This window comes from Octopus bimaculoides, chromosome 18 (genome assembly GCF_046866305.1).
Source record: "Octopus bimaculoides isolate indiv1 chromosome 18, ASM4686630v1, whole genome shotgun sequence".
Classification (NCBI taxonomy): domain Eukaryota; kingdom Metazoa; phylum Mollusca; class Cephalopoda; order Octopoda; family Octopodidae; genus Octopus; species Octopus bimaculoides.
This window is the reverse complement of record NC_142945.1, coordinates 439,419-456,918: the sequence shown is the minus strand read 5'-3', so window position 1 is coordinate 456,918 and position 17,500 is coordinate 439,419. Positions and strand designations below refer to the sequence as shown.

The 17,500-nt window shown below is 35.8% G+C and overlaps 1 protein-coding gene across 28 annotated transcripts in view; it reads right to left on the bottom strand.

The window, feature by feature from the left end:
• LOC106871672 (peripheral plasma membrane protein CASK) overlaps nt 1–17,500 on the bottom strand; it is a 522,259-nt gene that overhangs the window by 311,458 nt on the left and 193,301 nt on the right. For 13 of the 28 annotated variants that reach the window (XM_089365562.1, XM_089365563.1, XM_052974595.2 and 10 more), the window contains one exon: nt 11,086–11,130. The exons of the other annotated variants lie outside the window; for them this stretch is intronic. In XM_089365562.1, the coding sequence (XP_089221688.1) occupies nt 11,086–11,130 (45 nt within the window). The remainder of the gene's footprint in view (nt 1–11,085; nt 11,131–17,500) is intronic. 28 annotated transcript variants of the gene reach the window in all.

Here is a 17,500-nt window from a genome sequence, read left to right as displayed (position 1 = left end):
ATGCAGGGGTAAGGGAGAGAGAGAGAGTGGTAGAGGGAGAAACAAAGGGAGGAAGTAGAAGAATAGGTGAGCAACGAGAGAAAGAGAGGAAGATAGGAATATAGTAGTAACAGAAGGAAGTACGAGGGGGAAAGAGAGCGATATAGTAGTAACAGAAGGAAGAACGAGAGGGGTAAAGAGAGATACGTAGTAGTAACAGAGGAAGAACAAGAGGGGGAAAAGTGATAGAGAAAGAGATAGATTCGCGTCAGAAAATATAAAGTTGAAATAACTACTTACAACAGTGATGACGCTTGCGTTCGGTCATGTAAAAACAAATAATAAATGAGTATATGCATATATACGTACAGGTATGTGCATACCTACGTCTACCTGTATATATAGGTGCATATCTGGGTACAGGACATTGCAAACAAAACGTAGACAAGAAAATAATAATAACCAGAGTACAGAAAACACACAAGCCACATAGAGAACATTTTCCTTCATCAGCTACCCCCGTTTTAACACGGGCGTTTCGAAGAGTTGGACAGGACGCATCGTTAAAATAGTTATATATATATATGTATATATATATATAAAACTATCACAGTATACATTACACACACACACATCATGTACTACTTACTAGATGCATATGGATGAGATCAGCTTCATAAAGAAGTGTCAAGCTCTAATTGTGGAGGGTATCTGTGGAAGGCCCAGGAGGAAGACATGGAATGAATTGGTGAGAAAGGATCTTCGGATGCTGGGCCTCACTGAGGAAATGACAAGGGACCAGAAGATGTGGAAATTTGCTGTACTTAATAAAGACACATGAAGATGAGTGAAATCACTGTTCTTTACATATATAGGCTTGTTTCAGTTGCTGGTGCCACTTAAAAAGCATCCGTGACTGTGCGGCATTAACACACCTGTGCTGGGGCTGTATAAATACCCCCAAGCCAGTGGTACTTAAAAAGCACCCAGCACATTCTGTTAAGTGGTTGGCATTAGGAAGGGCATCTAGCCATAGAAACCATGCCTCACTAGACTGCTGGGGTCTGGACAACTCCCAGCGAGCCAGCTCCATGTCAAACCGTCTAACCCATGCCAGTATGGAAAGCAGACATTAAATGATGACGATGATGGCGATGATGATGTGATAACTACCACAGTACAGTTTGTTCTAATAGAACATCCAGATTTAAGTGGGGATAAATATTACACCTCAGGATTAATATGGCCTCTATCACTAACACATATATTTTTTAGCCAGTGAGCTGGCTAATTGTAACAACGGCACCTGTTCTGGCATTGTCAGTCTATATATATTGCTGGTGGGGAGATGCCATCTGCATACAAAGAGAACAAAAGGAAAGTTTATAATTGAGGAGAATATTATCAAGAAATATTTTGTATTTAGCCAGTGTAAAGAGAGAATGGTGTATATGCTTCACTGGTTCATACACACTTCTGTGGTGTTTGTAGTTAAGAAGACTAAAGGTTCCACAGATGCATATGTTTTGTGTCCATGACTGGGAAGGAAGGGGCATGAGGGACGATTGGTATCTATTTTAACCTTTCATTATTAGCATCACACAGACTGGAACAGTTTAATGATAGAACAAATGGAATGGACTGAAATTTGGTTTTGTACAATGAAATATTTATAACATAACAGTTACTTCTATTTTAACTCAACCAAAAGCTGGCAGCATCGTCTGCCCACGGGACACAATCCAAAATGGCATTTCATCTAGCTTTACATTCTGGATTCAAATTCCACCAAGTTTGACTCTACCTTTGAACCTTTCAGAATCAATAAAATAAATACCAGTTGAGTACTGGGGGTCAATGTAATCAACCAGCCCCCATCACAAGATTTCAGGTATTCTGTTTATAGTAGAAAGAATATTTAAAATCAGTAAAAAAAAGGCCAAATCTCCCTCCAATGACATCTTCCTGTCTTAAAGAAGAAGAAACATGAATACATTTGATAATATTGTCTTTGATACACTGTTTAAAACAGGAGGGTCATGGCTGGACTACTTGTGTTTGATCAAAATGAATCTCAGTCTAAAGAAGAAGTAATAATATTTTGATAATCTTTTTTTTATTTCTGCTGCAATGGTTTCTGGTTGAGAATGGATCTAAACTGGTCGTACAAGATTCCAATATGACAATCCTCTTCATAACTTCTTGGTTTGTTTTATTCAGATAAAATGGCAGAAACACAACAATGGAGTCAATGAACGATGATGATGATGATGCGGTGGGGGATGATAGTGCTGATGATGATGCTGTTGGTGGTGTTGAGGAAAATAGACAAATTATCCTGTAAAGAATATTGATTGCTACAACAACAACAATGAACTGTATCAATAAGCAAGTCAATACCTCACAGCTAAATTTAACTGTATCTATTATTATGCATATATGTGTATACATATATACATACATATATATATTCACACACACACACAATACTCACACACACACACAATACTCACACACACATATGTGAGTGTTCCTTGGTCATTGACAATCAGCAATAAATAGCAGTCAACACTTGGAAATGTGAACAAATCTTCACAAAATTATACCAATGTGTGCATGTGTATGCATCTATCTATCTATCTATATATATATATATATATATATATATATATAGTAATCCTTCACCCTATTGTGGGTTATTATTTAACCTTAAGCCGATTCCTCTGTGGTGTTGTTTTGAACTTATAAAAAAAGAAATATATATAAATTATAAAAATAATAAAAAACAATATACAGTGAGTAGTACTCTTTCTATTTCATGGATTTTCATTTATTGCGGTGGGCAGGGGTTGGAATGTAACCCCTGCAATAGTTGAGGGATTATTGTATCTACATACACACAAACACTTGTGTGCTGGTGTGGGTGTGTGAACAAGCATATCTTAAACATACACACACAAATGCACACAAGTATGTGGCTCTGTATGTGAACAAGTGCATCTTAAAAGTATTACACACACACACACACACACACAGATAAATAGAGAGAAAGAAAAGAGAGATGAATGTGTATGTTTATGAATTTATAACAAACAGTTATGTGTGTGTGTGTGTGAATCTATATCTCCTGTTAAATAGTTCAAATGTCAGTATTAGCCAATGTCAATATATTTGCCAATGGAAACACCCAGCACTGGCAGATCTTAGCCTTTTTAATGCCATTCTTGAAAAATCTTAAATTAATTTTACATTTTTCTTTTCCCGCTTTCCAGGCACTTTCAGAAGTTGTTGTTATTGTTGTTACTGCTTGTGTTGTTGTTGTTGTCAGTGATGTTGTTGCACTTGTTATTGTTACTGTCTTTACTCTTTCCCCAAATTCTTAAATATCTAAACTTTGGAACATTTCCAACAATCCACCCACCATCCCTCATATTTTAAATGCCTACAAATACACACCCTGGGTCAGTTCAAAATATCACACACACACACATGCACACACATGTACACACGCACACACACTTGCAGAACTCATTACTAAATGCCTCACTCTCCTCTATGCTTGTATGCGTGCATGTCAGTGCTCTTACATGGCCTTATCATGATCAACAAAGTTAAATCTGCCAATTAGTAGAATTTACCAACAAATGTGAAGGAAGCATCTATAATTCTTCTCCAAACAATTACCAATCAAATCCCTTTTGTTAGATCAATTGAAACTTTCCATTTTGTTTTATTTCTGTTTGATTCCACAACTTGAGAAATATTTGGGTTTTGTCTTCAGAATCAAGAAATATTTCAGACAACAGCATCGTCAGAATCTTGCTAATTTTGATTAAATGATAGGTTCAAATTGCATTTGGGTCAACTTTACTTTTCACCTTTCCAAGGGTCATCAAAGAATTACTCTCAATGGAATTAACAAAACCTCTGCAGGTGATGCAGGAGAAATTTGCCTGAAACTGCCAAATGTTGAACAATGAGGATAATAATAATAATAATAATAATAATAATAATGATGATGATGATAATAATAATAATTTTGGCACAAGGCCAGCAATTTTGAGGGCTGGGGTAAGTCAATATAATCAACCCCAGTGCTCAACTGGTACTTACTTTGTCAATCCTAAAAGTACGAAAGGTAAAGTCAATCATGGTGGAATTTGAACTCTTAACCTAAAGACAAAATGCCGCCAAGCATTTTGCCTGGCATACAAACAGTTCTGCCTTACATAAATATATGAATAAAATTACATTAATAATGTTAACAACAACAACTACAAGAACAACATTTGTAGTAATGTTTTCCTCTGTCACTATGTACATGTGAAAGTAGACAATGAAGGCAGATGGATTTGACACAGTAAATGAATGTCCGCTAATTACATAATTGTCCTGTGAACCAAACATCTGACAAGCAAGTGTAGTTTTTCAACCCATGAAATCAATATGGAGAGCATCTATTTTCCATCTCCTGCCAGTTTCCAATAAAATCATCTGAAGAAAACGAAGGAGAGGAACATCTGAAAAAGAAACTGCAGCAACCAGTCATTACAGAAGTCTTCAACAAATTGCCAGGAATCGTTTCATTGTTGAAGTAAACTTTAAAATTTACTTCACCCATTATTTTATTTTGTTTTTACCAGTTTCAAATTCCAAATAAAATTATCTATTTCCCATAAATGTATCAGTATGCAATATACTGGTAGTTTTCCTTACTTTATATTGCTCTATACTCTCCATCTTTCATGTAACATTTCAATTTAAAAGTTAATTAACAGTCATTATCAGGCTGGCAAGGCAGTAGAAATGGTCAAATGCCAGATTAAATGCATCACAGTGCTTAGATAGTTTTCACAACAATTTCTATTTCACCAAATGGCAGAAGGTCAACTTTGCTTTTTATCCCTCCAGGGTTTGGGAAACAAGTAAAAATTATATATTGGGCCTCACTCACTGCATCTTAGAAAACTTGCACAAGAAATTAGGTTGAGTCAGTTCTACAAGAGAAGAACTGATTCAAGAAACTATAATCCCAACAAAACCTGCTCCTGGACCAACATAGAAGATTAAGATGAGACAGAACCATATCATAAGAAATCTGCATTTCCCATCAGTTTACAAGGGGATAATGGAATATGGTAAAGTAAGGTTCCCTGTGATTTAGGGTCCAATTCTCAGTTTCAGTTTTAAGGCACAGTTACTTCACATCCTTAACTTTCTTTCGAAATGTTTACCTCAGAATCACATTTCTATTCCTTTCTGACAAACAGGACTTTTTTCTTTATTACTCCAAAACATCTGATGCAGGACTCGTAGACAATTTCTAAGGAAATGGTTAAAGGTAGTGGTATTAATGCCACAAAACCTCTCTCTCCCTACATATATATAGATTAGCAATAGGCTTCATTAGAATCTAGGTGCATCAACACACAGGAAGCCAGAACTGGCCAGGTACCAGAGCACAGGGTTCACAGTTAGGTAGCACAGCCATGAGATATCATGTGTTAGTGCTATACAACAGGTGTGTAGACATGTAAGTACCAAATGCAAATTAAACTGTAGATCCAACTCGGGTTTGGTGTAAGGATAAAAAGAGCATAAATGGGGCTTAGAATTTTAAACCTGTCTCAGGCTGCCTGGCTGACAACAAGCTCCACTCCTGTGGTTTGGAAGGTCAACATTTTCTAAATAAAGAATACATCAATTTATGAATTTATGAGTGTGGAGAGAGGGCGAAGATAGAGAAAGAGAACGCAGAGAAAGAGAGAAAGAGAGAAAGAGAGAGATAGAGAGAGAGAGAGATAGAGAGAGAGAGCAGAATGAGAGAGAGAGAGAGAGAAAGAGAGAGAGAGTGTGTGTGTCAGTCAGAGAAAGTGGAAAGTTCAAAGAGAAGCAAGGAATGTCTAAGTCTTTCTCAAAGTATATTTGGCAGAGGACATAACTGAAAATGAAAGATGAAGAAAGAGTGAGTTAAAATCTCTGCCAAAGAACGGAAAAAATAAACAAAAAAAATGTAGGAAAAATACTAAAAGAAACAAAAATATTGGAGAAAAATAACAGCAGTAAAAATAACACACAGACACACACACATAAGTGTGTGTGTCTGTATATGTGTATATGATATATATATATATATAATACACATATATTAATGAATCTATATACACTGTAGATGTATAAAATATACATATATAAAATATATACATATATGAAATATACATATAATAATAATGATGATGATGAACAAAAAATAAGAGATAAGTTATTGAACAAAATATTGTGGAGAAAATGGCTCTTTGGGAGGAGTGGGAAGAGAGAAATAAAGAAATCAGACATGGAATCTTTTCAGCAATGACATACATATACATATATTGTAGATATACACACATGCATACACACAAACAAACATTACGTACATATGCACATATACATACATACACATATATATACACACAATGTGTGTTTTAAGGTGGGAAAAAATTCAGCAATATCTTCTTGTCTTTTTCTTTTCCCCAACACAATTACACAAGTAACCACTGCAGCTCCTATCCACCCATGAACCTCACCCCTCAATAGATAATGTCAAATAATAATATTTTCATTGTTGTTACAATTTTAGTTTCAATTTTAAATGTAAATTCTAAATGAAACTCCATCAATCAAGGAATATCGGGTTCTCTCAACTAGGATTGTCCAGACAGACAATGTTTATGATGTTTGCCTTGGTTATTAACTTATGTCTCTTCCCTGTGTGTGTGTGTATGTGCATGCATGTATGTTTATACAAACATACATATATATATATATATATATATTTATATCATAAGGTTTTTAAACTTTTAAATTTTCATATTCAAAAGAGACAGAGACTTCAAATTCGATATATCGAAATATGAAAATTTAAAAGTTTAAAAACCTTGTGATATAAATATAAACTGTGAGAACGACCCTTAAGGAATCTAATTAATGATCTCCTAAGGTAAGTTCTTATGCTATATTGGTAACGGTTGCTACATCCTCTGCGAAAATTATTATATATATATATATATATATACATCTATGCATGCATACATACATACACAGTGTCTTCAGGCTAAATTTGACAGTTTGCATAAAAAGACAAAGAAGCACAATATTCCCATATTATTGTTGTTGTTGTTGTTGTTGTTGTTGTTGTTGTTGTTGTTGTTGTGGCAAGCTGCCAGAATTGTTAGGGTGCTGGATAAAATGCTTCAATGACATCCAAAAATGTCCTGCTAAGAAAGAGGGGTATTCCTTACTATATTCTTGTTTAAATATAGAGTTGTCTCCTTTATATTTCCTAAACAAGATTGGTCCTGAAATAATGATTTTTTTTTTCTCTCCACTAAAAATGTCATCTTCATCTTTTTAAATCTACTTTTTCATGTTGGCATGGGTTGGAAGGAACATAACAGTTAGTTATTATTTGGAGTCACTAATCTCCTGTGCACATCAGAGACCATAGCTTTGTCATATATTACATGCTTAGCCTGCCATCCTCAACTGGTTGCCCTAACACTACCAACTTTATCGAGAAGTTGTCTTGTCCCCATTACAACTAAAAAGCTCTTGCTACCCTACCTTCACTCCGTTCATCCAGAAACCCCTTTACAGGAACTACAATGTGTATTTTATTGTCCTCCCAGCACTTGTAGGATTGCTTCAACCTAAAGAATCCTCATAATTTTAATTAAAATTTCTTTGGCTCATTATATTACCAATATTAAAACCAACATTACTGGTGTTGAAATATTGTCACAAACAGCAGTTATTGTCTGATTTCCAGTCATGATCCTCAATGAAGCTACATAATCTAGTACATGGCCTCACAGTTAAGGGTTGGGCTCACAACCTTAAGGTTTGATCACTAGATTGGATAGTATATTCTGCCCTTGAGCAAGGCACTTCATTTTCTCATTGCTTCAGTCAGTTACAAAAGAAGTAACAGTCCAGTACTGGTGCAGCCACCTTTCTCTTTCCCCACCACACCCAACTGTCACATCCAGGATATTCGGTTGGTTAGGAAGACGGAGAAGAGCTCTCCATCTGTTCATGACCCCTAAAACAATTAACGAAAACATGCTACCAGGTGACTATCACTTGCCAGTGATGGCCATGGTATTTTTCTTTCCTCCTCTTCAATACTTAACTACATCAATCACCAGAGTTTCTCTATTAAACCCCAGCCAATTCTTATCTATTTTTAGTGGCTGTCCTGCTCAGCCTTTCCCATTCAAAGTGGTTCACAGACTTCCATAAATATATTTAAACTCATCATAAAGAGATCAAGTTATTGGATAAATAATGTTTTCTCCAGATGCTCTCCCATTTGTTAATAAATCTAAAAAGGTAAATTAAGTAATTAACTTAAGTAATCTATAAATTAGGCTAAGTAATTATAGCTATATGGCTGCCAATTAATGTTTTAGCAAACCAACAGACAGACTTGTGAACGTCCATCATAAGAATTGACATTCCTAATCCAGCTTTACTGAAATTGACAGTCATTGGTTGGAACAAGCAGCAGACGGCGTATTCGTCCTGTTCTAGCTTTGACTCTTTGTTCGTCTAAACTACTTTATTTCAAAGTCTCTCTAAGCCTAATTCTGATTTGGTTACTATCAATCCATTACAGAGGATCTTTCAGCTATCATCATCACCACCACCATCACCATAAACATCCCAGGTGATGTCCATTATATAAGAACAAACACAGAAACAAATTCATTGAATTTGAATTTGCCCTTCTTAGTTCAGTTCAACATTATTGATTTAAACAGTGATCAATAGAAGCGATCGAACCAATAAAACATTGACTGGAATAATTTACAACATTTAGTTTCACTCCATGTTGGTCAGAGCTCAAGTCTCATGTGGGTCATAGTCATTGTTTGGCATTGAAAATAATACCAGAAACATACTGGGGTCAGTTTCCTACATCACATCTTCCAACCTGATCAGTAAAATATTGGTAATGTGCTGCCATTACTAAGAATACTTCATCCAATCAGCTCTCTCTGAATAACTTTGTTATTCACTGGAAAGGCAGCAAAACTCTGCAAAGAGTCATCTCTTTATATCTGGGGTGTCTTTATATCTGGGGTGTCTTTATATCCAAAGTCCCCTTATATCTGAAGTCAGTCATCCCAGTCATGTAAACTGCTGAAACAACTTGAAAAAAAAAACTCTTCACATAGATATCATCATCATCATCATCAAGATCTCTTAATTGATGCAGCTAGTTGTTGGGGTGCCACTTTAGATGCTTTTGCACTCAACTGTCATCACAGGGGTCTCTGTTCCCTGTTGTAGTACATAACAAGTTTGCAATGTTGTCCAGTCCTTATTGTCAGACCAGGATGTTCTGTCTGCCTCTCTTCAACCCCACCATAAACTGTGCCCTGAAGAATGGTTTGGGACAAGGAGCTGTAGAAGGATATATGACCATACCAAGCAAGCTTTCATCTTTTTACATGAGCAAGGGATGGTCCATGTCTGCCAAGCCGTTTGTTGAATTGCTGCTTTACAAAGCTGTTCATTCTGTGTTCTATGTACAGGATGGGAAACAGCCCTTCTGAAGCATTGGGCCTCAAATGTCTGGATTCTTCCCTCCAGGTCAGCTGTAAGAGTCCAGCTCCCACACCCATAGAGAAAGATCAAAGTCACCAGGGACTTGTAGATGCCGAGTCTTGTTGGAAACCAAATGGAATTACTTTTCCATAAAGTGTTCAGCTTCATTGTCGCAACTGAGTCTTCGTGAAGATAATTAACACCACAAAGAGATGTCACTAGGTGTTGTTGTTGTTGTTACTAAATGCTACTTTATTCCTCTTCCAACAGGTCTATGATGGAAGACATCCATGCCATCTCCATCAGATCTTTTATTGGGACATGTCTATCTAGGACTACATTAACCAATGTCATTTATTTTTTTTCAAGCAGAAAGTTTTAGCTGTTATTTCTAACAAGTAAAGTGGGCACATGTAGAGACTCCTGCAGTGATTCATTATTTCATTAACGATTATTGAATTTCTGCAACCAACAACACATTCTAAACACTGATTTATACAACTTCAACTATACACTTCCTCTACATTTTAATGAAAGTTTTGTGTCTTTGGACAAAGTATGGTTTGCTTCAGTGGTTCACACAAAACATGTCCCTCCTCTTCACAGTTGAGCGACCAGATATAATGTGACCACTAATCAACCGAATAATTATTGATTCCAACAATTTGAATTGACAAATTCACTGAAACCATTTCAGTTATGGCGGCAGCAGAGGAGGAGGATGGGAGGAGGAAAAGCAAAACAATTCTAAAACAAAGCAAAAATATTATTTTATATAAGTAACAGAGTTTAATTAATAAATATATCTAATGAAGTTGTAAGGACAAGAGGCATAATTAAAGAGTGTTGTATAGAGAGGACAATCAACCGAATTACTGTAGGACGAGTTTATGGCTGGGAAGGGGGTGGGGGATTAAATTACAACAGTTCTTCTGGTCCATTGGTTGTATTGTTGTGCATTGTTGTGTCATTCGAAATATTTTATTCTTTAGAATTTCAATGTGTGTTGAGAATATGGGTGTATATGGGAAGTGTATACAGAAGATCCATTCTGAGTGAAGAAAGGCTGAGTGCATCTACAGAGAAAGAAATGCTGCAAGCTAGATTGGACATGAAGATGATGTGACACCTTGCAAAGGGTTTGGCAAACATCAAATATCTGAGCCTAACCCCAACCGGGGCAGAAAACAACATTAATATGGTGAAGGTAATAACATTGAGAATGACAACAGACAGACAGACAGTGATGATGATGATGATGATGATGATGATGGTGGTGGTGGTGGTGGTGGTGGTGGTTGGTTTAACAGAGCTATGTTTACATGGAACAAAATGCAGTAAACATCCTCTACAGAAACAACAAGATCAGCAACAACAACAACAACATCAACAACTACAACAACACCAATAACTACAATCTAAACCTAAAAAGGCCACTACTCTCTACAAGGAGTATCACAAGGAGTGCAGTAGCACAAGTGATACTTAGTTGACCTTGAGTAACATCCAACTTACCTAATGTCTCTACTTGAGGAGTGCAATACAGAAGAAGGCTGCTCACTACAAAGGAAACAAACAAACATCATTTACACAGCTTTTTCCCGCTTTATACTCACAATTCTCTTCCTTAACCGAAGTTGCTTCTCATTACAAACGTTTGCTTTGCTTCAATTACTTTTATTCCTAACAACCAATTCAAGAATTTCTCAGATTTAACTCTCTTTCTCTCTCTCTCTCTTTCTCTCTCTCTCTCTCTCTCTCTCTCTCTCTCTCTCTCTCTCCCTCTCTAAAGTATCAAGTCTTGACCACACTGCTTACCATGGTTAGCACAGGGGAATTGAAAATATACACACACACGCACGTACATATAGAGGAAACAGGCTGCCTTTCAAAAGTGTTGAAGAGACAAATAGGTTTGAGTCTAATCCGTTTCCATTGAAGATTCTTCAGGTTCCTTCATTACTTCATAACATTCAGAGACAGTTTTAAAATCATGTCAAAGGGTGTGTGCATGTGACCATGTATGTGTAAACAAACATATATAAAGTGTGTGTGTGTGTGTGTGTACATCCATATACACATATACACTCACAAACAGGCATACATTCATATAAGTAATGAGTAGAGATTAATACAAGAAAGCATCCAAGAATGTTTTTTTTTCCTTGCACAACACCGACGTTTCTTCAACCCACTGAGATCAACCAACTCCAAGGAATGGAATCAAATTCATTTCAGACTAATTGGGTGGTGGAGTTGATAAAACTGGACTTTTATCAAAGGTTATTGCAGTCACGTCAACAGCCCGAAGCAGAGATCTGTGCTAAGATTTCTTCAGATATTACCAAATTCTGTGAATCCCCTGGAGACATCAATGTTCAAGGTGTCAAAGTTAAAACTATGAAATACAAGTTGTGCTAATGGAATTAAAGTAAAATTATTATATTTAGTAAATAGTTCGGCTGAAATGATTTGTCAAGGGGAACAGAGTGAGGAGTGTGGGGGTGGGTAGGAGACAGTTTGAAATAGGATTTGAAATGCACGGCAGGAATATATTGCCCAAAATATTGTTGATATGTATTTATTGTGTGTGTGTGTGTGTATATATATATATATATATATATATATATATATATATATATATATATATATATATATATATATATATATACACACGTAGATATATAAATGATGTTGTATTATATATTAATATAGATATACTGTAGAAGTGTATTGATGAAACATAATGTCTAAATTTATTGAAATTTATATTGCAAAATACATTTTGAAATATCAAAAGGAAAGGTAGAATGCTATAAAGTTAATAAATATCTCAGAATGGTGTCATAAAGAATTGATGTGACTAGTTGTGATAGGTTATGGACAGTGTGTGTGTGTGTGTGTGTGTGTGTGTGTGTGTGCAGTCTAGCCTGGGGTGAAACACGTAGACTGTCAACTCTGGATATAATAAACACATCTATTCATTTCAACCATCCTTTGAGGTTTGTATTACATAATGTTTGCACAGGGTAAAATATATTTTTATTATATTTTACAACACTTACAGTATGTATGTATGTGTGTGTCACTTCTGTTTTTTTAACTATTCTTGACTGGCCCCTTATTTTATTGATCCCAGGGAGAGAAGAGCAAAGTTGATCTTAGCAGGATTTGAACTCAAAATGTAAAGAATCAACAAATGCAGCAATTCTTCCAACACACGAATGGTTCTATAAATAACAACAACAACAACGATGATGATGATGATGATGATGATAGTTCTTAGAAGAAGGAAAAGAAGATGATATTGATAATACTCTTGGAGACAAACTGCATTAAGAAGCAGGAAATGCATGGAACGTAGGGAGCATGATTTTGGTATTCTGCTACGAAAAATACTAATACCCTTACTTTAGCCGATGCCAACTTGTCTAAAATTTGGTAATATATTAAGATGAGGTTGTTTATTCCTCAATGAACGCCAATCTAAAAACTGACATAATTTCATTGCAGAAAATTTGGCAAACTAAGAGAATAGTGATTCCTTGTGAGACAGACTTTCGGTCGAGCTAAACAACAATTGGCAAGAATCAATATCAAAGAATGGAGGTATTCCATTAAAAGTACATGAAAATAAGGCAGGAGATAATTACAGAGGAAGATTTATAGAAGAAAAACTTTAAGTGAAGCAGATAAGCAGATAAGATGGACTGGCAGAAGACAGTCAGTCAGGTTTCATGTACGTTAACTATATATATATATATATATATATATATATATATATATATATTAATAATGTGTTTGTGTGTGTGTGTGTGTGTGTGTGTGTGTGTGTGTGTAAATATTACACTTGCATAAGTACATATATTGTGTGTGTACACATACACACACACTAATAGATATATATGTTATATATTTACATTACACGTATTAGATGTCTTTTACAGATACTGTATATATGTGTGTGTGTGTGTATATATATCATATGCATTATGTGTGTGTATACACACACACACACACACACACACATGCTGTATCTTTTACATAACATATGTTACATTTATGTATTTCTATTTAATTCAAACTTTCATAAGCCTTTTAAAAAAAAAGAAATGGGTAAACAGCAAATAAATTTGTAATTTGTTGGCAAAAGTGGTTAGGAAACTGATCGACAAAACGGTTTCAGGTTCAGTCCCTCTCTGCAGCATCTTGACTAAGTGTCTTCTACTATAGTCCCAAGCCAACCAATGCTTTGTGAGTGAATTTCATAGCTGGAAACTGTGTGGAAGTCCTTCATATATATAGATATACAGATATCATTAGCATCACTACCATCATCATCAACATCATTATTGTTTAATGTCCCTTTTCCATTCTGGCATGGGTTGGACAACTTGACAGGAACTGGTAAGGCCAGTGGCCACAGCAGGTTCCAACTGTCTGTTTTGGCTTGGTTTCTATGGCTGGATGCCCTTCCTAGCATCAACCACTCAACAGAGTGTACAGGGTGCCTTTTACGTGGTACCATCCACAGTGCTTTTTATGTGATACCAGCACCCACACCAATGCTCTTTATGTGGCACCTTGGTTTTAGGATCTCAATTCTGTTGTGGTGAGCAGGTCGTCTCAAGCACAGCAATGCACCACATATCAGAGTCCCCTGTCATCTTTGGAAGGTTCAGCATTTTGAGACCAGCCTTCACTACTTCATCCCATGTCTTCCTGGGGTCTCCCTCTTCCACAAATTCCATCCATTTTAAGTGACTGGCACTTCTTTATGCAACTGTCTTCATCCATTTGCATCACATGACCAAACCAGCACAGTCTCCTCTCTTCCACACTGCATCCAATTCCTCTTGCGCCCAACTTCTCTCTCAATATACCAATACTCTGTTGTACATCTAGCAGAGCATACCAGCTTCATTCCTTAATCCAGTCTCTCTTCCTTCTCCTCCCTATTTCTTTCTCTTGTCCCTTCATACATAACTTGTAGGGCCCTTATGAGCTATTTATGTGCCCCTAGTTTCACTAATGACCACCAAATCACATTGCAGGAATTCCTTCTCCACGCTGACAAACACTGAGCAATGGGCTCCATTACTAACCATTGTGATTCTCTTGAAGAGAAATATGACATGAATGGTGCCTTTTCCTGGGCCAAAGCCAAACTCCATTCAACAGAATCCTGTCGTGAATCCGTTTTCAAACAACTCTTTCTCTTTCTTTCATCACCTTCTCCAACAGCACCATGCTGCACTAGGCTGCTTTACATGTATGTGTGTGTGTGTGTGTGTAACACAGATATATAATACATATACATACATACATATATATATATATTACACATACATCCACACTTACTAATAATATTGTAGAGTTATGTCAAAGAATAAATGTACACAGATATATACTGCATGAATGCATATATCTATGCACATGTGTATGTGTTGTTCTCTACATGAACAAATGGACACACATATATAAAAAGAAGAGAGATTCTATTGAGAGAAGAGAGAGTTGTATAAACTACATGAGAAGGAGAAGGAGAAAAAATGGTGGATAATAAGATGTAGTCAAGTTAGAGCAACAACAACAACAGCAACAACGATGATGATGATGATGATGATGATGATAATTCAGAAATAATAGATAAAATTAGACAGAAAGTAAGATTTTATTCTTGGAATTGTGTTCAACATGAATATACGACAATTTGAAGATAACGTCATCATCATCATCATCATCATCAACATTGTTATACATACATTGACTGCATAAACATGTGCAGCAATGTAGGCCTTCAGTGTATGCACTGTCTGCATGTGTACATGCAGTTAAGTGCATTTTTTATGCTGCATTGATACTGGCTTATGTAAAATGTGTGTGTGTGTGTGTGTGTGTGCACTGTTAATAGTGTCACTAAATGAGTGTGTGTGTGTGAATCCTATGATTTGTTTTACATATTTATGCTTCATTTCAGATATATGTATGTTATGTATGTCTGTGTGTATCACTATATATATATATATATATATATATATATATATATATATATATATATACACACATATATATATATGCACACACACGTCTATATGTATGTAAATATATACATATGTATACACACACACACACACACGTATGAAAATTCTTGCATAAAAGATTGAGGAAACCAGACATTCAAAAAGATTCAGCTAAGCCATAAAAATCTGTAAAACAACTCATATACACATGAATACATAATGAATACACACACACACACAAACATGCACATTCTTATATGCACACACACACACACACACAATAACACACATACACATATGTCTGATGCTCTGGATTTTATTTTTTAAGGTTTGGTCTTGTAGAAGGGTTTGTGATCCTAATCTATAGAGCCCCCCCTCCCACGGTGGGGAGTTTGATACTATCAACATTCCTTGTGAACAATTCCAAGTCGTTGGCTGTGGGTTAAGCAAGAGATAACCAAGTCACAGTAATTAAATGCTTAAGGTCTAATTAGGTAAAAATATGAGATTTAGAATGAACAAAGCAAACCTTATCACACCAGGCAAGATTAACACCCACCTATAAAACGTGGTGTAACACCTCAGTTTTGCAAACAAACAAAAAAACAAACAACACAGCTATTACATAGGTAAACCCTGCAGTCACTGAAACACACAAACCATTTTATGATAGGGTTAGGGTGAGGGTAGCTCACCTGGGTGACTGAGGTATAGTGGATGATTCTATCAAATGGATGAATCAATTGTTAATTAAACTGGCACTACCCCACCCTACCATCAGCAATGAGCCACATGGTGAGATATTGAGGAACTGAAGTATTTCAAGGTGATGCTTCTTGGCCAAATACACAGGCAATAATCTCAAATAACTTGGCTAGTTGTAGCTCTGAACTTACATATGTTCAATGGAACTATAAGTAAACATTTTAACAAGCTTTAGTATGGCAATGATTGGCAAGTGGATATATTTATTACTGCTGTCATGAACTCTAAGTGTCGGGGAAAACATTTAGATGAATATAAAGCAAATCGAAGGGTTAACAGTCAACATTTTGTTGATATTTTCCTTTTTACACTCTATTCTTGATTAATATTGTGTATGAGACCTCAGTCATGGAAATTTTGGCAGGGGATCCACAGAATAAATATTCTTCGTCTAACTATCTTTTAATGTTTTTGGCAGAAGGACAAGAACCATTCAAGTTAGAAAAATAAAATTGTAGAAATCTTACATCATTGATTTCAGCTAAAAGTTGGTACTTTATCAAATTGGGTAGATTCCCACCCCTAAATAGAGTAGACTCTACCCCCAAACAGAGTAGACCTTATTCCCAAATTGAGTAGACCCTACAACCAAATCATTTTACATTGATTTTATTTCTTTGAAATCTCAATCAAAATTCCTTTTGCCTGAATTAAATTATGTACTTAATCTAATGTTTTAAATGATTTGTAGATTTACCATTTAGTATTTAAACAAGCTATGCCCAAATATTCTACCAATTTTATATTCAAACTGGCCAGATCCAGCTTTTCACACTTTCTCTACAATGCCATCCCAAACATAATTACATCACTGAAATCTCAAAGCCACAAGATACCAGAATCTGTTTAATTCATGACAAAATGAATGAAAAACCATAAACATTTGACAGAGGAATCTGAATGCCACAGGTTCAATGAAACAAGAGTTGAATGTCCCTCAAATAAATGGGAAGAAACGTGAAGAGCTTCAAGCACTGAATTCATTAATAGAAAGATTTAGTATGCAGAGTAATCGGTGCTCTAACTAGGAGATCAATGGTTTATGACATATCACAGCAACTGTGCTTAGGGTATTCATATTTTTAACAACAACAGTCCACTTGGCTGTATACAGGTCCCATAGTGTAGGGACAACACATTGT